This window comes from Octopus bimaculoides, chromosome 2 (assembly GCF_046866305.1).
Source record: "Octopus bimaculoides isolate indiv1 chromosome 2, ASM4686630v1, whole genome shotgun sequence".
In the NCBI taxonomy this organism is placed as follows: Eukaryota; Metazoa; Mollusca; class Cephalopoda; order Octopoda; family Octopodidae; genus Octopus; species Octopus bimaculoides.
The window spans coordinates 130,743,673-130,770,049 of record NC_142929.1 but is presented as its reverse complement, the minus strand read 5'-3'; the positions used below and the strand labels follow the sequence as shown (position 1 = coordinate 130,770,049).

Here is a 26,377-nt window from a genome sequence, read left to right as displayed (position 1 = left end):
TGGCAGAAATGTTAGCACGCGGGTGAAATGCTTAGCGGTATTTCGTCTGCCGCTACGTTCTGAGTTCAAATTCCGCCGAGGTCGACTTTGCCTTTCATCCTTTCGGGGTCAATTAAATAAGTACCAGTTACGCACTGGGGTCATAATCGACTTAATCCGTTTGTCTGTCCTTGTTTGTCCCCTCTGTGTGTAGCCCCTTGTGGGCAGTAAAGAAATAAGAATAAAGTACCAGTTGATCAATGGGGTTTATGTGATCGCCTAACCTTTTGCCTTTAAAATTACTGGCCTTGTGTCAAAATTAGAATTAATTACAAATAATCCTTTCTCCTATAGGCACAAAGCCCAATATTTGCAGGGAAGAGAACTAGTCGATTTCATCAACTCCAGTACTTTACTAGTTTTTATTTTATCGACTCCGAGTGGATGAACGACAGAACCAATCTCGGCAGAATTTTATCTCAAAATGGAAAGCCGGAAGAAATACCGCTTAGCATTTAGTCTGGTGTGCTAACGATTCTGCCAGCTCACCGCTTGAATTAATCAGTAATAATAAAAAGCAATCAGAGAAATAAATTTATTATAACCTAGTATGTATTTTCACCGCATGAATCACTGAATCTGCGAATGACTCACTAAGATCATCTCATGATTTAATGGAAATTTTACTTTTTTTTTATAGTAAGACTGACAACAGTGTTACGCTGAATCTTTGTCTGTAAAAGCTGCAGTGACAAGGCTGCAGCTGAATTGTGCTGTAGACAGTTGTAAAACATATTGTAATGATGGACCACTCGAGGAAAGTATTGGCGACTACGCGAATGTGTTGTTTTAATCAAACAAATTATCATTGGCTGATCGTGTCGAGAAACGGTTGCAATCTATAAAAAAGAGAACGAAGCATTTAATTAGACTTCTGAAATAATTAATTAAAAACTAAATCATAAACTCTTCGATACCACATCGACAAAATTCAGAGTCATTCTAAAGAAATGAAAATAAAGATAAAACTGCATTTATATGTAAAGTGAATTGGCCGAATCGTTAGAACGTCGGTCGGAGAGAAAAACTAGCTGTATTTATTCTGACTTTCTACGGTCTGAGATCAAATCCCGTTGTGGTGAAATTTGTCTTTTGCCTCATCTCGGGGTCGATAAAAGAATACAAAAATCATGGTAGTAGAATGGTAAAACTGTAAGAATGTGAGAATGGCTACCTTGTGATATATGTAGCCCAGTTCAAATTTCTCCATGAACTAACTGGATGATGAACTTAATCTATCGCTCTGTTAAACACCAAATTCTGTCATCTTGCATGCCTTTATCGGAGTCCAGTCTGTTGCAAGAAGTTGGACCAGACTTGCGATTTGAGGATACCTTCCTCCCTCTCTTCAGTTTCGGTTGCCCCTATAAAGAATCATGGGCACTGTCTTCTCTCCGGACTAAAATATGAGATATTCTATTATGTCTCCGTGTGTGAGCGAAGGTTTACGAAAGAACATCTACATGGTCGCTCGACATGCTTGAAATAGTTGATAAATTGCTTCAAATTACATCTTACAGCTTTAAAGAGTAAGTCCTAGATATACAAAGCTGAAGTGCCTTTGATCATAGGTTCATTCAACTGCGACTGACCTAGGGCTAAACAACAATAATAAGAACATTTTAAAAGGGAAAATGTTTCTGGAGTAAGAAATTTCTAAAATTTAAAAATAACAAAGGAAAATCCATCACCAAAATTCATCTTTTATAATATCTTACTCGAGTGGCTGTATGGTAAGTAGCTTGCTTACCAACCACATGGTTCTGGGTTCAGTCCCACTGCGTGGCACCTTGGGCAAGTGTCTTCTACTATAGCCTCGGGACGACCAAAGCCTTGTGAGTGGATTTGATAGACGGAAACTGAAAGAAGCCTATCGTATATATATATATATATATATATGTATGTATGTGTGTGCATATATTTGTGTGTCTGTGTTTGTCCCCCTCCCAACATCACTTGACAACCGATGCTGGTATGTTTACGTCCCCGTAACTTAGCAGTTCGGCAAAAGAGACCGATAAAATAAGTACTAGGCTTACAAAGAATAAGTCCTGGAGTCGATTTGCTCGACTAAAGACGGTGCTCCGCATGGCAGTCAAATGACTGAAACAAAAAAAAAAAAAAAGAGAAAATATATTTCGGACCTTAACTTGGTTTCCATGGCAATTAAGTGACTGAGATTACAGCGTTCCCTCCTCGAACGAGACGAAGGTCCAGCGTAGGGTTAACTTCCTATATACTGCTGTAATTCATTTATAACTGAGTGGACTGCAGTAACATGAAATGAAGGGCTTTGCTCAAGCAAACAACGTTCAGTCCGGAAATCGAAACCACGATCATACGATCATGAATACAACAGCCCAACTACTACGCCGCGTGCTTTCACAATGCGAATACAATGGAGTGAAGGTAAAGTTACGACGTGCCGAGTCTTCGATCTAGATTCAATTTTCCAGTGAGCTTACTAACAGGAATGGGTTTTACGAACTAAGAATATGCTAAGGTCTGTGAGGTTGACGTTGTGGGGACGGCATACTTAGTGCTGGCCTGAGGGGAACACACCCTAATTACACCAATATTGGTCACTAAAACTATTGTAAATAATATATATATATATATATATATATATATATATATATATATATATATTAAAAGTCAGGGTTTGGATTATGTTTGGTGGCCACTTTATCATTATTTTTTAAGATAATGATAACTTATTTGAATTTTGAATTTATACACACACACACACACACACACACACACACACACACACACACACACACACACACACACACACACACACACACACACACACACGCACACACACACACACACACACACATATATATATATATATATATATATATATATATATATATATATACGGAGGTGTACTTGCATAGCAAGTGACCTGATCTGAGATCGTGTGTTGAGATATACATACATACATACATATATATATATATATATATATATATATATATATATATATATATATATATATATATATATATATATATATATATATATATATTATATATATATATTATATTATATAAGGGCATTACTATACATGAATGCCTCACGCTAAGAGGGACTCAAAGGTCAAACTACCATAATAAACACATTTTTACCGAACGCGAGGAAATGCAGCTCTCAAAGCTAGCCCCTTAAAAACAAACTAAACTATAGACCATGATTTCGTAGTTATTACAGTAATATGCAACTTCTACTCATCAGTATAGTATGGTCAAGACACATAAAAATAAACAAAAAAATCAACATACCAGACGAACACCTCATGTATTCAGCATAGTACATAGAAGATTGTCTATCCGTATATATCTATGTAAGAGGCGGGCTTTTTTCGAATTGCATCTCGGTGGGCTTCTTTCAGTTTCCGTCTACCAAATCCACTTACAAGCTGGTAAGTCCTTAGTGAAGGCTTTGGGCGGCCCGAAGCTATAATAGAAGACACTGGCCCAAGGTGCCATACAGTGGGAGTGAACCCGGAACCAAGTGGTTGTAAAGCAAGCTTCTTACCACAGAGCCACGCTTGCGTCTGTTATATATATATATATACATGAATGCGACAAAACTTAATTTGCGATCTCTCTCTTAAAGTTAGAGGTTAAATGTCAACGAATGTAAAATATAATAAATATTTACATGGTTTGTAGTAAATTCTATGTTGAATATGTTTCAGCTGTCTTCCTTATCCCTCACCCCTCACCAAAAATATACATCGATTTCTGTTGTGATCAGTAATTTTTTAAAAACCAGATGAAGCAAAAAAATTGCTAATTGTTTTTGTTTTTCATGACAAACATAATGGAATAGCATATTTCATTTTGTCTTTATATTATCATTGATTAGATTAATCATGTTTGAAAACAAATTTTATTTCCAATTTTTACCCATTCATTACGGAAAAGATCTTTTGACTGGGCTGTTGTACACAGGATGTGTAATAACTTTGATTCCAAGCAAATAGGAACAAACAATGCTGTCGCTTATAGATTATCAACCTCTTTGATATCCTCAAATGCACATTGATATTTTGATCCATCCATACACAAAAGGCAGGTAACGTGACTGCTTACTAAGCAGTCACGTTATCTACTCTTATAGGTGTCAGCTATACTTTTCTATTAGGTGTAGTACATATCAGTGTAAGACAGCAAATTGGCAGAAACAACAGAACATTAGATTACATGTCTTTACAATATTATTTACTTTAGTTTCTGTATATTCTACCATACAATGCTGAATGTGAAGTGCAAATCTCAAATCTGGAATACATTATCTTTGTAAATCAGTCCAAGTCATTACGCATTGGTTGCATCACCAAGTGTTTGTCTTTCTAACGATTTTTTCATAACAAAGATCAATATTTCATGCTTTTTTTTTCCAACCCTGGGTATGTTTTGGAAAGCGAACATAAAGGTGACACTCTCATCTTTGTTTCAAAGATATCTGTAAGAGAAAGATGAAATCATTGAAAATTAATTTTTTGAGAGGTGAGACGACATTGCAGATTTTCGCTCTGCTAAAGGCATGAAATAAGTGGGGATTTAGAAAGAGGAAAGTTCAGACATGTTTGGGGGGGGGGGGGGCAAGGAAAGAAATGAAACGAACGCGTTCACCAATAAAAAATGTACCCAAACAATATTGACAGACAGTACATTTAAATTTAAATGTAATTGCTACAGCCGAGACAGTCCGCCATGTAAGCCTTATCAGTAGGATAAGATGCTTCTTTGCAAACATAGGCTGAAACAATCTTTCCACGAACAGAGCCGTGGTCTCGCGGGATAAATAGATATCTCATTAGCAACAGTAGCAATAGCCCAGTATCATAACCTTCCTTTCGGATGTAACATTACGTTCATTAAATAAATTTGGGATCAACACTAGAATAAAGAACAGAACATAAATTTGTTTCCGTGGAGGCATCTTGTAACACCTGTTATGTTGTTCCTCTCAAAATCCAAATTGATTTTAATCAATATAAAAGTAAAATATCAGATTTATTAAACTACGACAGCTGACACACTTATAATAATTTACCACGGAAGCTATCTGTTTATTTAGTCTATACATAACAGCTTTGTCATTTTCATCGATAGAAAACGAAAAATTGTGACATTGAAACCTTCACTAAGGACTTACCAGCATGAGTGAAGTGATTTACTCACCATTTTTCAATTTATCGTGATGAAATTTTCAACTGAGTAGCTACTTCAAAGCAATCACTGTTCACTATTCTAACCTATACGGCTTCTACACTTAATGTAAAATATTCAAAAGTTTAATAACCAGTTTATTAAATACATTCTACTTTATAAATTACAAAGTGAAAATTATATTGTGAATCTTCCAATGAATCTACTGACAAGAAATAATAAATTTACCAGTTGTATCCATAGAAATTCCACAGTTATTTGTAAATGTAAGTTGGTTGGAAACGAATAGAGAATCAGGAAATGTATAATTTCTTTTGAAATCGTATTTGTTTAAATCATCTGATACATTAGAGAGACGGTTCTGAAGCCATGACGCCACCTATTTAAAAAAATTATGACGTAATAAAACATTATCACACTTGTGCTCTGGCAGTAGTAATAAGATCAACAATAGCAACATATTTAAACCGTAAAACAATGCCGTCCAACACAAGCCTAGTGTCGAAGTAGTTGCTAGTCTGTACATATTTGAAAAGTTGTTAGATCTAAGAAAAAAATTAAATAATTAGAACTCGGAATTAGTAAAGAGAAATATTACAGAATTCTATAAAAAAAAAATAACTATAATATAATAAAAATAATTTTTAAAATCAAATATTGAAAATTCATTTCATTCTTCTGCCAAAGAGGCTTGCAGTCTTTTGGATAGTTGACTGGCAAGCTTCGAGAATAAATCAGCTACTGGACGCAGATCAAAAATAGTATTGTCACAGCTGGATCACCAACGATATGTCTGTTCGATATGGCTGAACTGGGACTAAACATCAACAGTATTATCAGCAGCACTACACTTTACTACAGAACACAATAACGAACGAACGAGAGAGTTTGAGTGGCCACTCGAGTTGCTAGAAATAAGAGCAAAACGTTCATCAAAAGGAAGGACACATTGGTTAATCAGTCTTAGAACACCATGCCTAAAACAACCAGTGAAGTATAATAGTTGGATTTTCAGAAGGTGTATTGCAAGACGAGAGATGTGTAATATTGAGCTTTAAGAATAATTAGCAGAAGCATCATAAAGCTAAAGATCAGCGAAAAAGAAAATACCTATGCTGAACTATTGAGAAATCTACAGTTACTCTATCCAGATTACAAGTTCAGGCTTATAGCTGTAATAATTTGGGCACTGGGATATATAACATACTGCTTAAATACCAATCTTGAGAAATTAGGCTTCTCAAAAGCAGAAAGGAGAAAGCTGATTCGAAGACTACAGATCCAATCCACCACTGGAACTGTAAAAATCTGTAAAACTTGCCAGAAGTTTATCATTTAAGTATATATGAGTATGTCTAGATATGCAACTATATGCATGAGAATACATGCATAAAACAAAACATACAAATCTGAACATATACAGGGGTTGGACAAAATAATGGAAATACTTTATAATTTCAAACAAATTTATTTTAATAAGAGGTAGGACCACCTTTGATATTAATTACAGCTTGAATTCTACGAGGTATGGACTCGTACAAAGTTTGAATTGTTTCCAAAGGAATTTTTGTTCATTCTCCAGTTTAAACAGTCTCCAGTTCTTGTAGTGCTGATAGTGGAGGATATCGACTCCTTGTTTTTCTAAAATGCACCATAAACGTTCAATCTGAGACTGTGGTGGCCAGAAAAGATGTTCAGCTTCACTAGAATGTTCCTTGTACCATTCAGTAACAGCTTTAGCTGTGTAAATTGGTGCATTATCATTCTGGAAGATTGCGTTTCTCTCCGGAAACAGTTCCGCAACCATAGGATGAATTTGAACAGATAAAATGCTTAAATAGTCTTGACTATTAATTCTGCCATGAAGGGAAGCCATTAGGCCGGTGGATTTCCAAGATATAGCCCCCACCCCCGGTCATCACAGATTCTCCTCCATGTTTAATAGTTGGAAGAAGGCAGTCTGGGTCAAATGCTTCTTTTGGCTGTCTCCACACGTATACTCGGCCGGTGGTCGGAAATAAGTTAAAGGATGACTCGTTTGAGAAAATAACATTCTTCCACTGCTCAAGGGACCAATTCTGTAGTTTTTTACTCCACTCTAAACACTTTGCAACGTTTGTTTTGAAAGTAGTGGTTTTCTGATTACAGCCCTCCCGTGAAATCCGGCTTTGGGCAGCTCCCGGCGAACAGTTTTTGTGGAAAGTGGGTTCTCGAGGTGGTCATTAAGTTCTGCAATAATTTTGGGAGCTGTACTTTTGTGATCCTTTCTAACAATTCGCGTAAGAGTCCGACGGTCCCTATCTGAAAGTTTTGGTTTTCTTCCGGAGTTTTGTTTCGACGAGAAAGTTTTTCCCTCTTTCTCAAAGGCTGTCATTACTTTCGAGACAGTACTTTTTGATACACCAAACATTTCAGCTGTTTTAGTTACGCTAGCGTCTGCTAAACGAACACCAACAATTCGATCTCTTTGAAAGTCTGATAGATCTGTCATTTTAATGAATTTTAATTACCTTTTTCTGATATCTGAAAAGAAACAGCAATTTTAGCAAAACATATTAAGCAACACCAATAATAATCAAAAAACATAAAAATAAACAAGCTTTTGACGGTTTTATAGGTATTTCAAAATTATGATATGCTATGATGTTAGGTGTTCCCATTATTTTGTCCAACCCCTGTATATACATACGCACGTACATACATACATACATACATACATACATACATACATACATACAAAAATACTCTGTTGTTGATGTTGAAATTCCAATCAAGGAAGCTTGGATCTAGGTTAGAAACTGGTTTTTCTCTATTCGTACTAATCTTGAAATAAATTGAATAATGACATAATACATACATACATACATACATACATACATACATACATACATACATACATAAGACAGGTATGATATGAGGGATGATCTGACTGTTACTATGATTAGCTACCATGTATACATTTCGCTCAACCTATCTGTATACATTTGACTGAATTTGTGATTTAGAAGTACAGATCTTCAATTTTGTCTATTTATAGCTTACATATTGGATTAGTGATTGGTCAGTAATATACCATGATCATTCTATGAAAAGCATTTGTAACCGATAGCATTCTTGTATATTTTTGCTCAGAGTTCCAACGTGGCAATTACAGTTCAGTGTGCCGGTTAGTCATGTATTCTTCAGTTGTTGCTCACAAAAGTAGGTAGGCTGCGTTTGAAATCTATGGCCACACAAAAATTTACATGAGTTTTCAAATATTTTATTAATGTACATCGTTTACATTTACAAGCGTACATCTGATAAATCAATATAACAAAGTACAACGAATATAGCAGTTAGAAATATTTTACAATACAAATTGCTAGATTATGTTATGAAAGTAGTGCAAGGAAGTTAAATCGCTACATATAATTAATATGCGTTACTCGACATCACAAGTTAAGGTTGGTGGCTTCTACCGAGTACGCCGTAATCATGTTACATAAGGAAAGTAAAAGAAGGGAAGAAACCAACGTGCTAAGACAGAACTATGAAATATGTGTCAGATTTCTCAAGAAAGCTGAGTAACTCCGACCTGAGGTGGAATTTGCCATCTTTTATAACTGTAGGCTACCCTTCTAGAATCATCGACGAATCTTTTTGGCGGGAAAACTCGTACACTTCCTTTGAAGTGTGCCGTGTCAACCATAATTAATCAACCAGTGTTGATTGGTTGGGTCATATTTACGTAGATGTTAATATCTTTAGGGTAATAATTTTCCTTTTATGTCGATACATTAGGCTGAGAAAATCTAAGTGCTATGGTTTTCAGCAGGATCTTCGCAAGAACTGGTTCACTGCGACTACCATACCAGTATGTGGTTATTATATTAAGATAAATGTTTTCTATAAGACAGTGGTATATCGGAGGTGTCGCTTACGTTTGTTGGATTTCTCCAAGTAAAATAGCAGAGTACAGTTTTATATGTAGGACAACTTTGCGCTATGACTGGCTACTCGTGACACAGTTTCGGTTCTAGCTTGAGCCATTTCGCTTTACTTAACCTTTCCACATACCAACAATTTTTGGCCTAGAATCAATGATAGACAGTAGCAGGACAGATTTCCTCAGACTTACTCTCAAATATATATATATATATATGTATATATATATATATATATATAGTGATATTGATGCATATACATAGTGATATTGATGTACATAAGTGCGCGCGCGCACACACACACATATTTAGAGGCAAATACATAAACACTCATCTCTCTCCTCTCTCCCCCCCTCTCTCTCTCTCTGTATACAGAAATAAATGCATACATTTCTAATACTTCGCCGATATATGTGAGGAACTAAAATCCTTAATTTAGGGAGTTTTAAAATTAATTTTTATATGACTGAGGGCAAAGTTTAGTATTAAAAGCGGCATTAAGTTTAATACCTTCGTGCCATAAAATGAAAGCAGATTATCAAAATGAATTTTATTAATTGTGCGCAGTCCTGTACATACTACCTTTCTTGACTTTATATTCCTGATGCTCAACTAGAGCGCTAATTAGCTGTGCTGTATAAGGGGATAATTACCCTATTTATTTCTTCATTATATATATATGTATATATATATATATATATATATATATATATATATATATATATATATATATATATATATATATATATATATATATATATATCCTTTGAAAGTGTTCACAAATATAATTCAATTGTAGACTGTTTAATCTATTCGTATATTCAAACGTTAATTCATTCAATTCACTAATATAGTGTTGTCTTAATTCAGTGGTATAGTTTCAACAATTTATAACTTGTAAGCAAATAAATAAATAAATAAATGAATAAATATTATAACCCGAATGTGTTTAATTACTTTGTTTCATTACTAAGGCCCAAGTCATGATGGGATGCCCAGGAGTGGCGAAATGGCAGACTCGTTAGAGTGGCAGATAGAATGCTTCGCAGTTTATGTTTCGTTCAGACTCTGTGAATTCAAATTCCGCTGAGGTTAACTTTGCCTTACATCCCTTTTGGGGTAGGGTCGGAGTCAATAAAAAAGTACTTATACTTATCCAAGGCGGTGGATTGTAAGAACATTGGGTTAGATGCTTTGTAGTAGTTGTTCCGTCCCTTTCCGTTCTTAGTTGGAATCCCGCTATTGCCTAACATCAGACACATTGGGTGTCTTTAGCAGAGTTTACTCTGTTGCAAGCATTCGGGTCATGTTTCCGGTTTGAGGATAACTTCCTCCGGTTTCAAAAGCCTTATAACGAGTCATGGGTACTGCATTCCCTTCTGATTAAAGAATAAAATAGAAAAAATTGAACTTGTCTTGTACTAATGTCAGGGGCATAGCTAAAGTGTATGCCGCCCAAGAAAGCTCACGAGCTTGCCGCCGCCAGGCTCTCAGTTGTACACCAGCTTATACAGCAGACTGAAAAGAGCCGGCTCTGTAAAAGCGTCGCCCAGGGTGGACCGTCTCACCACTCTCCAGCTAGGATACTAAGCCTAGGGTTAAATAAAAACAACACACAATTTAGAATAGAAAACGGTAGAAAAATCCCGAACAGATTGAATTAAATAGCTAATGATCTTTTTGATACTGTATTTAATTTGTTTTAATTCGTTTACACAAGTAGTAATGGCTACAAGCTGTGTATTATTTTATGGTAAAAATTTTAGTATCAAAAACCAACATAGCTTACGCTTCATTAAGTTATTTAATCAAACGAACAAACTAACAAATTAAAACAGTTTTATTAATGGCCTTTATATAGATCACAATCTAACGTTCCCAACTTTGTGTGTGGGCATTAAGGCGGCGAGCTGGCAGAAACGTTAACACGCCGGGCGAACTGCTTAGCGGTATTTCGTCTGCCGTTACGTTCTGAGTTCAAATTCCGCCGAGGTCGACTTTTCCTTTCATCCTTTCGGGGTCGATAAATTAAGTACCAGTTGCGTACTGGGGTCGATTTAATCGACAGCCCCCTCCCCCACCAAATTTTAGGCCTTGTGCCTAGAGCAGAAAAGATTATAGTTCTTTCGCTGATTTCGATCATTGGACTGCGGCCATGCTAGGGCACAGCCTTGAAGGGCTTAGTTGATCAAATTTGTTTTAAGTCTGACACTTATTCTATTGTTCTATTTGGTCGAACTGCAAACCAACACCGGTTGTCAAGCAGTAAGAGATTAAACACAAAGATGCACGCACACACGTATACATATACACACATGTGCATGCGTGAGTATGTATGTCTCTCTCTCTCTCTCTCTCTCTCTCTCTCCACACACATACGACTTGGATACATTTTGTTCCATCAAATTCACTTACACAGTTTAGCCAACCCGAGGCGGCCATAGTAGAAAAGACACTTGCTCAAAGTGCAGCCACACTGTAAGACTTATCAGAAAAGATTATTGTTATATTGTCCGTTAAAAAGCTTGAATATTGAACCTCCGCCCCATAACATTCATATTTGAAACCTTTTTCAATGGTGGTCAGTTGAAGAAAACAGAAAACGCAGTGATTTTGTACATGCGCATATGTGTCCCAATAATCATATATCCTCTTGTAGCTGAGAGCGAAAGAGGTTCAGAGGTTGAACGGGAAAAGTCACAAGCCAAAGTTATTTATTTACTCATCATTAAAAATAAAAGCTTCTTAATTAGGCATGCAATTAATTCTAAAGCAACAAAGAGGAGAGGTGGAAAGTTATTTAAGCATTAAGAGAATATATAATAAAATATTTGCTACTTGCAACTGTCTGATAATCTCTCGCATTTATTAAGTTCCTTCTTTTTTCCTTTTTTTTTTTTTTGTCAGTTAACTTTTTTTCATCATCATACATATTAACAACTAAACTGTCAGTCGTTACAAATCAAATTGTCTATTTTAGCGACAGCAAATATTTCTCCGATTCGTGAGGTTATATAATCATCATCATCTTCATCATCGTCGTCATCATCATCATCATCATCATCATCATCATCATCATCATCATCATCATCACTCCCACCCCCCCATCCACCACCATCACTCACCATCACGACCACTAGCACCATCACCATCACCATCGTGGCCATCTTTATCAACAACAGCACAAATACACACATATCCACAAAATATTATTCCACAGCTTTGTACAGAGACTATTCCTGAGAGTAAAGGGGGTAGATAATGCGGTTAATTTTCTGATGTTTCAAAGCATATGTATGTATGCGTGTGTGTACACATATATACTCACACATATATATATATCTTACATACATACATACATACAATAAAACAAATGTAATTACATCAATACACACAAACGAATTATAACATTGATTTCTGACATGGACGTCAAGACCCCAAAATTGGTGGGAGGTGGGTTGGAGACGTGAATAATTAAGAAGACCAACCCAACACTTCACTGATATTTATTTTATCGACTCACGGGAAGAATTCAAAGCGAAAACCAACGTTATTGATGTTCGAACTGAGAACGTAAAGAAAGGAAACTAAAATACCTCTGGCATTTGATCTGGCATTCTACCGATTCTACCAATCTAACTTAAATTATTTGCAATATGCATTAATAAAGTATATTAGAAACTGTGCTTCAATATAATATTCATGCATATTGTCTAAAGATATTGGTATGCTTTTCTTATGAATTCATCAAAGGATTAACACCATTTGAAGAATTGCAAGAACGTGTGTGTGTGTGTGTGTGTGTGTGTGTGAGTCTCTGTGTGTGTATTTGAAATAGCATAGAAACTAAATTGATCTGGTCATCGTAATCTGTCAGATAAAGCGAGGTGACCTTCAGAATGTAGCAGCTGAACTGAATTGATAAAAAGTCAGTCAAGAAGAGACAAGTGTAATATGCGTGCGTATGTGTGTGTGTGTGTGTGTGTGTGTATGTGTGTGTGTACGCGCGCATGCATACGTGCATGTGTGCAATCGATTTAGTTACTTAAATACCGTGATGGTAGAATATTTCATGATTGCAATGAAAGTATTTTTGTTTGACACCCTTAAAATGTGTCGTCGATATTTTGAGCTTCGAGACAAATTGGGGATAAAAACCGCAACAGATGAGAAACGAAATGAATTGAAAAGAGCAAAGCAAAGAGAGAAGGAAGTCTAATATCCAAGGATATTAGCGATAATCAGCGCAGCCATTCATATAACGAACAACTATTAAAATCTATTGAGATAAGGTCTTGAGTCGTGAGAACAGATTATTTCTAACTTTTCAGACAAGTCACATAAAAAACAAAACAAAAACAAAGCACTAAGCAAGTATTTTGGAAGGTATATATACGAAAAAAGATCTGTATCCGAAACGTTATAACTCATCTATTCTTCCGGCAGGCAATCGTATTATTTTACGATGCTATTTAATGCCGTAACAGTAACTGAAGAAGGTACATAAGTATTTAAATTAAAGTCCCATAAGGATCAATTTTGCCATTCATTTTTCTGACGTTGAAAAACAGTCGAATATATCGAATACAAATCCCAAAAGTACCTTTGAGCCTTTTTTATAAAGCAAATAGAAGTAATCGCTGTTACTAGTTTATCGCACATCTTTGACGAGATATGTACATACATACATATATACATACAAGTATGGATGTATGTGTATGTGTTACTGTAGCGCGCCAAAAAATGGCAGCACACGGTTGCATGCGCAGTGAGAGCTAGCAGTGACCTTTATGAAGCAGTGTGCCGAGTGACGTCGCTGTGTTTACTTCGCAAGTTGGTAAAATTTGTGTTTTTGTTATCACGTGTATACTGTAGTCTGCGATTTTGTCATGGAGAGGAAGAAAGAGCCAACGTGAAATTTTGAGCTAAACTTGGGAAAGTCTGCTACAGAGACATTTAGTATGTTCGGGAAGCTTACGGTGACGAGGCAATAGGTCGTGCGAAACGTTTCGAGTGGAACAGGCGGTTGAAAAGCGGAAGAACGTCCCTGGAAAACGATGAGCGATCTGGAAGATCTACCATGAGCGTCACCCCCAGAAACGTGGTATTGTGCATCGAGAATTCGTCCCCCAGGGCCAAACGGTCAATCGAGAGTTCTACCGCAACGTTTTGAAGCGTTTGAGGGAAGACATTTGGCGAAAGCGACCGGATCTGTGGAGCGCGAACAACTGGATTCTTCACGATAGCAATGCACCCTGTTACTGTGAGTTTCTCGCCAAACGTTTCCCATGCATGAGTTTCTTACCAAAAACAATATGGTATCGCTTCCACACCCGCCCTAGTCGCCAAATTTAGAATCTGCGGACTTCCATCTCATCCCCAAGAGGAAAATGCAGCTCAAAGGTTGCCGTTTTAACCACCGTTGTTGAGATCCAAAGCGAATCACAGAAGGCTCTCGACTCTCTTACGGAACAACTTCCAGGCCGGATTCCAAAAGTGGCAGGAACGCTGGGACCGGTGTATTACTGCGCTGCGCAAGTTGATTACTTCGAAGGAGATGATGTTAAAATTTAGGTAAATAAGTTACTTTTTATTAAGCATAGCTAGTCCAGGAACCTTTTGATACCATCTCGTATGTGTGTATATGTGTGTGTGTGTGTGTGTGTGCGCGCGCGCGCGCGTGTGCGTGTGTGTATACACAAACACACACATATATATACATATATGGATATATATTTGTATATGTATGTATGTGAGTGCGTGTGCGTTTGCGTGTGTATGTATATGCACGCATATATAATACATTGGTGTATCAAAAACACGTTTATGAGATGGGCAATCGGTCAGTGCAGTTATGTGGGGTGTAAGCACTTTCATCAGATCGACTGATTTGCGTTCTCATTCTTAAGTTGGCAGTCCAATGTCCAGCTCAACTCAGCACCTCAACGTAGGTTTCTATTTCTCAATGAAGTGTCGTTCTACAATACGAAGATTTACAGTATCTGGATGATCCACCGAGTCCAGCGTTTATAAATGTATTGCCCTGTTTTTATTGGCATCACGGCGACAAGCGTAAAATAAACTCTGATAGAACTTTAAAACATGGCACAAAATCGTACGTCTCAAGTATCATTTCAAAGCATGCTATTAGATAGTTTTCATGAAATGTTTCTACTATGACCATCTCGTTTTACTTGAAGACAGAAGTTCTCAACCATCTGTTATCTATGAACCCCTTTGATTGCTATTTTACCCGGGTGGACCCTCATAGCCATTCCATGTTTAAAAAGTTCTAGTATATTTTTATAACTAAATATCATTATTGGGAATTGTATTTAAAAAAAAACTATTAAAATATTTTGTGTATTGTAAAAGTGCTATCAATTTATTGTACATAAATTTTAACAACAAAATCTTGTATGGACCCCCAAGGACCATACTGATCCCGGTTGAGAACCACTGATTTAAGACATAGTGCATGTAGAATAACTGCATCCATTATTTCACTACCCATTTTAAGGACTACTCGTTGCTGCAACAGATCTAACGATTTGGGACGGTCTTTGGACCTAACAAACAAGTACACAGGCAACAATTGTTTCCTGTTGTCATCGATGCACTCACACTAGTTGATAGAGCCAATATGGGTGCCTCTATGCTAGTGCCTCTACCCGGGTGCCTCTATATTTAAAACAGTAGCCAAACCTGACTTAAATCAAACCCTATTGTTGTTGCTTGTGATTAACTCCAATTCAGCCTTGATCAAACAAACACATGATGAAAGTACTTCAGCGGGGACCATAACACCTTGATTTTTTTTCATAGTTCTTAATCCAATGTGTACTTTCTTTAAAGACAGCTCAGTGTGAATTTACGAATATTTGGTAGCTACTGTTCCTAATATTTCGACTGACCATGTAGAAAATTATGATTAGAGCAGTGTTTTAATGGGAGTGAACTATGAAGGTAAAAATATTCAAAAGGGAGGCGGGAAAATTGCTGTCATGTTTAATAAAATTACGATTGATAAACTCATGGTATTAAACTTTTAAAATTGCCTATTACCATAACGAAGAAAGAAGAATATTAGACATACAATAGGGAGGCAAATTTTCATAAATATTTGTTTTTCTGTGGTTTAGAAGAGGGCTGATATTATGAGTTAGAGAAAAACTCATTTTAGAGTCAGTGTACAAAGATCAATTGTGTCCTTTGTAAAAGAAATGGAGAACGGTTTTCTCGTAAAGCGGCCAATTCTTCCATTTTAACGTGATATTGTTGACTGAATGCATTACCAGTCGGTTACGAGCAATACATCATTGACATAATAGTTCTGAAGTAGACATAAACTACATACATACATACATACATACATACATACACACACACACATACATACATACATACATACATACATACATACATACATACATACATATACAAGACTTTTCTCAGGTTCCAAATGTGAATGTGTCTGTGTCAACTACATCCCAACGATGGAGCCTTATATCTTTGTTGGAAACCGGTTCCCTCTTCAGTGGAAGATTTATAATAATTAAAAAATAAAAGTGACAGACATATATACATGCATACATACATGCATGCATACAAACATATATACATGCATACACGCATACGTACATACATACGTACGTAAAACCTATATTTTATTGTATGGTATATATATATATATATATATATACATACACATATATATATATATATATATATATATATATATATATATAAATATAAATATTTCATATATGTATATATACGTATTGGTGTGCACATGTTTATATGTATGTATGTATGTATGTATGTATGTATGTGTGCGTGTGTGTCTCTCTCTATATATGTATATATATGAGTGTGTGTGTATATATATATATTCAATATATAGTGTTTATCGAATATATATATATATATATATATATATATATATATATATATATACATATATGTGTGTATGTGTATGTATGTATATTCGATGAACACTATTGATTCCCAAAGTAGATTCGTTTCCAAAAAAGCAATTAGTAAATGGCTACATAGAATTAATTATGTTACGCGACAGGTATTGAGTACTATTATTTAACGTTTCAATTATACGGCTTTAAAGGTGTGTGACGATGAGATATTGAATTACGCATAGCATGTTCTAAGGCTGGCCGAAGCTGAGTTTATCTACGTTGGTATGTATGTATGTATGTATGTATGTATGTGGGTGGGTGTATGCATACATGTATGTATGTAAGTATGTATATATATATTTATGTATGTATGTATACGTGTGTACATGTATGTATATGTGTATATATGTATGCATGTGTGTGTATGTATGTATGTGTGTGTATTTGTGCATGTGTATGTATGTATGTGGGTGGGTCTATGCATACATGTATGTGTGTATGTATGTATGTTTGAACGTATGCTTTATATATATGTATATGTGTGTGTATATATATATATATATATATATATGCGTGTGTGTATATATATGTGTGTGTGTGTATATATATATATACATATATACATAGGCGCAGGCGTGGCTGTGTGGAAAGAAGCTTGCTTTCCAGCCACATGGATCCGGGTTAAGTCCCACTGCGTGGCACCTCTGGTAAGTGTCTTCTACCATAGCCTCAGAGCGACCAAAGCCTTGTCAGTGGATTTGGTAGACAGAAACTGGAAAAAGCCCGTCGTATGTGTGTGTGTGTGTGTGTGTGTGTGTGTGTGTGTGTGTGTGTGTGTGTGTGTGTGTGTGTGTGTGTGAGTGTGTGTGTGTGTGTGTGTTTGTGTTTGTGCCCCCACCATCCCTTAACAACCGATGCTGGTGTGTCTATGTTCCCGTAACTTAGCGGTTCGGTAAAAGAGACCGATTGAATAAATACTAGGCTTAGAAAGAATAAGTCCTGGGGTCGATTTCTTCGACTAACACCCTTCAAGGCGGTGCTCCAACATGGCCGCAGTCAAATGACTGAAACAAGTAGAAAAAAAAAGAATATACACACACATGCATGTACTTGCGTGCATTTATATACGCACGCATATACACGCGTACATACACATATATATGTGTATGTGGAGGGTATGTGTGTGTGAATGTATATATATATATATATATATATATATATATATATATATATATATATATATATACATTCACATATATATATACATACATATGTGTGTATGCATTTTATACATATATGCATATATGCATGTGTGTGTGTATGTATGTATGCGGATATATGTGGGCCAATTTTGTAAGTGCGGGCGCGTGTGTGCATATACGTCTTTATCTTTCACTTTTTCGGTCATTAGACTACAGCCATGCTGGAGCACCGCCTCTGTAGGATTTTAGTCGAAGGAATCAACCCCAGTATTTTTGTATTCTTAAAGCATGCTATGTATTCTATCCACCTCTTCTGCCAGACCGCTAGGACACGGGGATGTAAACGCACCAATAAAGGTTGTCAAGCGTTGATGGGGGACAAACAGAAACACAAAGACACACACAAACGCACGCACGCGCACACTCACTCACACACACACACACACACACACACACACACACACACACACACACACACACCTCTCTCTCTATATATTATACACGGTAGGCTTCTTTTCAGTTTACCTCAACCAAATGACTCGAAGCTATAGTAGAAGACACTGACACAAGGTACCACGCAGTGGGACTGAACCCGGAACCATGTGGTTGGGAAGCAAACTTCTTACCATGCAACTATACAGACACACTCACATATGTGCGTATATATATATATATATATATATATATGTGTGTGTGTGTGTGTGTGTGTGTGTGTGTGTGTGTGTGTGTGTGTGTGTGTGTGTGTGTGTGAGTGTGTATACACACACACACATATGTATACATGCGTATGTATGCATATATGGCGTGCATGGAGAGGCAACAATATACTATGTTGCATGCAAGGAAAATACATTAAAATATTAATGCAAACAGCAAGAATTGGGATAATGGTTTTGTACAAAATAATTGTTTAAGGTAGATTGGACTCATAAATCAATGTGGATCATTTGGGATGACGAAGAATGAGAAGAGTGCGGCAGTTTTGACCAATGGTGTCATCAGCGTAAACCCGCAATGCAATCAACCAACAGCAGCAGCAGCAGCATCGTGGTCATCATCGTCATCACAATCATCAGCCACAGCAACAGTATAAACAGCAGCAGCAGCAACAGTATAAACAGCAGCAGCTGTGATGGTGCGACGGCTGGGACCGGTATAAAACTCCTGCACTGTGCCGGCTCGCACAGTCTGCATCTCTCTCACATAAAGATTACGTTGTTGTCTGCGTGAGGTTTAAGGACATTTGTGAGAACTATTTAGAATATAAACCAAGAAAAACAAGTTATATATATACACACACACACACACATATATATATATATATATATATACATACACATATAATATAAATATATATTTATTTATTCATTTATTCATTCGTAATATTACCTCAACAGTGAAATCATCTTTTACATCATCATGGTAAGGAAAAATTATTATTATTGTTATTATTATTATTATTATTATTATTATTATTATTATTATTATTATTATTATTAGCACACTGGACAACATGCATATCGGCATTTCGTCCGCCACTACGTTCTGAGTTCAAATGCTGCCTAGGCCGACTTTGCCTTTCGTCATTTCGAAGTCGAAAAATTAAGTACCAGTAAGATACTGGGATCGATGTAATCGACTAATCTCCTCCCCAAAATTTCAGGCCTTGTGCCTCTAGTAGAAAGGAATATTATTATCGATGTTGTTTGCTGGGTGAATGTCGGAAAATGGCCAGTGTGAAAGGACCCATTTTGAACATGCGCCTGTAAAAAATAAAAGGGCTCTTGGCCTGTTGGTCAGGCACCGGTGGCTTTTGTGAGTTTTTCCACGAGTAGCCTCAAAGCGCCTTCCCCTATTGGGAGTTTTAATTGTTTAATTTTGTTATTTTTGTTTACACGTTTTAAAACCCTTTGTATCGTCCTGTTTTGTCATTTCTTGTTGTTTTTATGTTAGCCCTTGTGGCCAATAAAAGAATATATTATTATTATTATTATTATTATTATTATTTTTATTAAAGCGGCGAGCTAGCAGAATCGTTAGCATGCCGGGCGAAATGCTTAGCGGCATTTCGTCCGTTTTCAGGTTCTGAGTTCAAGTTCCGCCGAGGTCGACTTTGCCTTTCATCTCTTCGGGGTCGTTAAAATAAGTACCAATCAAGTACTAAGGTCGATGTAATCGACTCATCTCCTCCCCACAAAAAGTCGCCGCCCTTGTGACAAAATTTGAAACCATTATCATTATTATTATTATTATTATTATTATTATTATTATTATTATTATTATTATTATTATTATTATTATTATTATTATTGTTATTATGCTGGCGAGCTGGCAGAATCGTTAGCACATTGGACAACATACTTAACAGTATTTCGTCCGTCTTTACGTTCTGAGTTCGAATTCCGTCGAAGTAGACGTTGTCGTTCATCCTTTCGCGGGGGCGTTGAAATAAGTACCACTTATTGAACAGTGAGATCGATGTAATCTACCAGAACCATCCCACCCACCCCAAAATTTCAGGTCTTTTTGCCTATTGTAGAAAGAATTATTACTTTTCCACTTTCATGAATTAATTCTTTGTGATTGTGTTTGAAAATTAAAGAGTTTCTCCCACTTTCTCTCTGTCTCTCTCTCTCTCTGTGTCTCTCTCTGTGTCTGTCTGTCTGTCTGTCTCTCTGTCTGTCTCTCTGTCTGTCTGTCTCTCTCTCATACACACACACGCACGCTCTGCATACACACATGTGAACGTTAGTATGCTAATTCCTTTATATAGATGTACTAACGAGAATAAATTGGTGTATATATATATATATATGTGTGTGTGTGTGTGTGTGTGTGCGTGTGTATGTATCTATGTATATGTACATATATGTTTAAATGTGTATATGCATATATATATATTAGTATATATATGTGTATATATACATATATGTATATCTGTATATATGTATGTGTGTGTGTGCGCGCGCGCGTGCCTATGACTGTATTAAATGCGTTTTTCTTTTTTAACAACGTTTTATGTAAATGTTCAAAATGAAGTAGTATGAATTTTTTTATCTTTTTCTCTTATTTTAACAATATTGATGCAGAAAGCTATTACAAAGTATTTAAACACCATAGCATTTCCATCAAAGCTCTGTTTTACCTATGTTTAGTGCCGTCATAAGGTATGGGCAACTGGAGGGCCTCGCAGGTCAAGGAGTTCAATTCTTTTCTACTCTAGGCACAAGGCCTGAAATTTTGGGGGAAGGGACTAGTCGATTAGATCGACCCAGTACGCAACTGGTACTTAATTTATCGACCCCGAAAGGATGAAAGGCAAAGTCAACCTCGGTGCAATTTGAACTCAGAACGTAGCAGCAGACGATATACCGCTAAGCATTTCGCCCGGCGTGCTAACGTTTCTGCTAGCTCACCGCCTTCAAGGAGTCCAATTCTAATCTGTGTATGCTACGGTTTGCTATCAATAGAGGCCTACAATAGGGCCCAGTGCATTGGTTTGCCCGGGGTCCATTATCTTATTCCCTATTGTCTTATCTAACTTACCGATCAGTCATAACTTTCTTAGATTTTATTTTTCGAATCTCATCTATCAAGATTTAGCTTATTTTGTGTTATCATTATTTTATCTCATCTATTATATTTTCTAGCAATCATATCTATTATTGTATATATCTAATTGTGTATTTTGTCTTAATCTTGTCTTACTTTGTCGTGTCTTATCTATATGTCATATCTATTCGATTTTATCCATCTCATCTTAACTTATCGTATCGTATCGTAGCAATCTATCTATCTATCTATCTATCTATCTATCTATCTATCTATCTATCTATCTATCTATCTATCTATCTATCTATCTATCTATCTATCTTATTTTATATACGATTATATATGCATCCATCCATACATACAAATATATATCTACGTCGCTAAATGTGACTTGGGTGTTAAGAAACACCTACATTGCTAGAAATACAAGCTTTTCATTTCTCGCAATGTAGGTGTTTTTTTAACACCCTAGTCACATTTAGTGACAATTATAATTCTCCTGAGAATTATAATTGTCACTAAATGTCTAAATATGTATAAATGTTTAAATATGTATATATATGTATATATATGTTATATTATATTGCTGAGTTGGCAAATTCATGAGAGCATAGACTAGTATCGAGCTGTTCCCTCCAATTCTCTATATCCCTGAGTTCCAAACCTACTGAAGTGAACTTCGCCTTTTATCCTTTCGGGGTCAATAAATAAAATACCCGTGCAGAGCTCTATTTGATTCTACTTTTTGTTTCCTTCCGTCTCTTTCTCTCTCTCTTGTGTTTCTTTCTCTCTCTCTTGTGTTTCTTTCTCCCCCCTTCTCTCTCTCTCTCTCTCTCTCTCTCTCTCTCTCTCTCACACACACATACACACACTGACACACACACACACACTCAAAGAAATCAGCTGTGTTCAAACCGGCCAGGTTTTAAATTACTCCAAAAATGCGCTGCAAGTCATAACGGGGCTTTACATCTATAACAGGGTCTGAGGAAAGAAAGATGTATGTGTGTGGTTATAGCAGTTAATCAATCAATCAATCAATCAATCAATCAATCAATCAATCAATCAATCAATCTATCTATCTATCTATCTATCTATCTATCTATCTATGGATATGCATATATCCGTATATCTGTTTCTTTAATATGTATGTATGTATGTAGGGAGGGAGGGAGGGAGAGAGAGAGAGACAGAGAGAGGAGGAGGATATCCATTACACAACGCCCCATCCGTCAGACAGTTATTTCAAATCAGCTGACTGGTCAGTGCGCTACTAGTTGTATGCTACTCACACTCAACACACACGCGCACACACATCTTTTACCTCCACCAACCACACACATATATACTTGACAAAGTCACCCACACGGACCTTATGACGTTTCAGGCTAGCTAACTAGTTGGAGCTCACCAGGTTTTACGCAATAATTTCTTAATTAAAATAGTTCTTGTGTCTGGGGATTTCTAATTGTCAGTTGGAAGGACTTGTATAACTAATTTCTCACACATTCATAAAATATGACATTTCCACTCGTGAATTAAAATTCATATTTGTTTACATTATTGATGCTTTTCTATGTGTTTTTACGTCTTTGTCTATATACAAGTATCGCAAGACATCAAAGAATTGATGCTACTAATAGAACGGAGGGTGGAACATATGAGTAACAGGTGTGTGTGTGTGTGTGTCTGCACGTGTGTATATATATATATATATATATATATATATATATATATATATATATATATATATATATATATATATATATATATATATGTATATATATATATATATATATGTATATATATATATATATATATATATGCACACACACACACATATATATACATATATATATATATATATACACATATATATGTATATACACATACACGCATATATGTATACATACATATACCTGAAGGTATACTCACGTATACATACGTGTACACACACACACACACACCTTTGTGTGTGTATGTGTATGTTTGTATATAAGTGTACATATACATACATACATACATACATGTGTGTGTGTGTGTGTGTGTGTGTGTATTTGTCTGTATGCGTGTGTGTGTGACTGTCTGTCTGTGTAGCTAATTTTTCAGAAATATTTATTAATCATACATATAACAAGGCGTTTCTAAACTTCATGAGTTCAGCAACACTTTGAAAACGCATTCCAAAGTTTTCTCACGATATATAATCATACACACTTTGTGTTTCCTTCCAAGTTCTGCTTTTCACTGAATAATCTCTTTTAAAAGAAAGTCATTCTGTTTCGAATTTTGATTTTTGCTCAAGTTTTCTATTACGTCTGGAAATTTTTGTAGCAAAATTGTCTGCTTGATGTTGCAGCAGACATCGATTGACCGACCGACATGCCGTCCGACCGACCGGCAGGAATATCTTGACTTTATCCACAGACGATAAATAATTACTTTTCCTGTGGCTGGAAACAACTTCGTATTTCTTTCTTCTTTTCTATTATGTTTCTTTATTACTCATTATTATCCTTCCTCCTGCCTGCCGTCTGTCTGTCTGTCTGTCTGTCTGTCTGTCTGTCTGTCTGTCTGTCTGTCTGTCTGTCTGTTTGTCTGTCTGTTTTTCTCTCTTCTTCTCCATCCCTTCCTCCTTCTCCCAACGCCTCCGCTCTCTCGTATTTTTCGCTGCTTTTAATGCTATATGCGTTCATCCTATAATTTACAACAATGGTTCTCAACCGGGGTCTGTGTGACCCTTGAAGGTCCATAAATTTTATTGTTAAAATCTCTGGGCAATAAACTGGTTATACTTCTGCAATGTACAAAATATTCTAACAGTTTTTTTTTTATACAATTCCAAGTATTTGATTATGAAAATATAATAGGACCTTTCAAACATTGAATGGTTAAGAGGGTCCAGCCGAGTAAAATAAGAATCAAAGGGGTCCATTGGTTAAAAATGGCTGAGACCCACTAGTTCACAGGTAAAGCCAATTATAAATACATACAGTTGTGTATGCCAGGTCAGTCTTAATCGAGCAGGTTTTGATCGAAGGTTCTCCATATATGACTCAAACGTTAATTTTTTATTATCCAACGCGTCCTTCCCTTTTTTTTAATGACTGTAGAGTGTGATTTAAGGAAGACTTGGTTGCTATTTCTAGTAAGTCGAGCGGTTGCGTAAAGCACATTTGTATTTCTTACGTGTCTTGAGTATTGAATTGGTAGAATCGTTACTGCGTCGGACAAAATATCTTACGTCATTTTTTTCTTTTCTGAGTTCAAATCCCGCCAAGGTAAACAACTTTGATTCTTCCAGGATCGACAACATAAAATAGTAGTCACCTACAAGGGGTAGATATGGTCGACTAACCTTTTAACCCCAAAATTCTGGCCTTGTGCTTATGATAGAAACTTTGTCTAAATATGCGTGCGGAGAAGAGAGTGAGAGAAAGAAGAGACTGGGAGAGAGAGAGAGAAGAGAGTAGGAGAGAGAGAGGGTGGGGGAGAAAGTGAAGTCTTAAATACATGTAGATTTGAAAAAAATAAGAAAAATATTATCTACATGATTCATAATAGATTCTTTTTCTGTTGTTGCTGTTACTGCTATTATTTAAACCCTAATTGATTGTGAGTAGTAGATTATACGAGGTCTGATCAACAAGTATCCGGACTGTTGCCATAGTAACAAAGATAAAGCACGCAGAGTGAAGCCGTTTGGCAAAGATTGACCTTCAACTTTACTGGGCAAGTGCACTAAGTTTTAACGTTCTAGCTCACTTCTGCTGTTTACAGCAGTGCTTGGAAGGAAGGTGTGTAGCGTGTGATCGTCGCATTGACCATGAGAAAGTTGTCGTGGCGATACCTGCTCAGAGACCTTCTCAGGCTGTGTGCACGCGCGCGTGAGTGTAAGTGAATGAGGAGGGAATGAATGAGAGAATGCGTGAGTGAGTGAATGAGTGGAGTGAGTGAGAGAGTGTGTATGAATAGTTCAATAGATAGGTGTGTCAGTGTCTGTACATATCTATATTGGAGGGCAAATAAGATTTGTTAGAGCTAAATAATCGGCATTATTTAGCTACGACAAAGCGGCGAGCTGGCAAAATCGTTAGGTGGACGAAATGCCTAGCGGTATTTCGCCCGTCGCTACGCTCTGAGTTCAAATTCCGCCAAGGTCGACTTTGTCTTTCATCCTTCCAGGATCGATAAATTAAGTACCAATCAAGTAGTGGGGTCAATGTGATCGATTGTCCCCCTTCCCACAAAAATCCAAGCCTTGTGCCTATAGTAGAAAGGATTATTTAGCCACGACGTTTCACAATTTGGGTTCAAATCTCTCAAATGTCTCCTTTGTCTTTCATCCAACCGAGGTCGGTAAAATTAGTTCCAGTTGATGAATATTGAAATACACAGCGGTCGATGCAATAGGCTGTCACTGCCCCTACCAAAATCAGTAAGAATGGCCACTCAGTGATGGACATCACTGATAACAGAAATATCAAACAGTTTATTTTATTGATCCGCACTGCGTTGTTAAAGATGCATATTTTATATTTTACACATTGAAACAGATA

General features: G+C 36.4%; 1 protein-coding gene and 1 long non-coding RNA gene across 5 annotated transcripts in view; one reads left to right on the top strand and one right to left on the bottom strand.

Moving 5' to 3' along the window:
* Window positions 1-560: 560 nt before the first annotated feature.
* Window positions 561-26,377, bottom strand: part of LOC106879232 (uncharacterized) — a 35,652-nt gene continuing 9,835 nt past the window's right edge. The window contains exons 2-5 of one of the 4 annotated variants that reach the window (XR_016240746.1): window positions 5,454-5,604; window positions 4,276-4,515; window positions 1,214-1,637; window positions 561-878 (exon numbers count right to left, since the gene is read on the bottom strand). This is a non-coding gene — a long non-coding RNA (uncharacterized LOC106879232). Of the gene's footprint in view, window positions 879-1,213; window positions 1,638-3,326; window positions 4,516-5,453; window positions 5,605-26,377 lie in introns of all 4 variants that reach the window. The other 3 variants (XR_016240745.1, XR_008263429.2, XR_001410606.3) reach the window with 3 other exon arrangements.
* Window positions 19,420-26,377, top strand: part of LOC106879231 (tubulin alpha-1A chain) — a 36,858-nt gene continuing 29,900 nt past the window's right edge. The window contains exon 1 of the mRNA XM_014928719.3: window positions 19,420-19,688. Within this exon, the coding sequence (XP_014784205.1) occupies window positions 19,686-19,688 (3 nt within the window). The 5' untranslated portion in view covers window positions 19,420-19,685. The remainder of the gene's footprint in view (window positions 19,689-26,377) is intronic.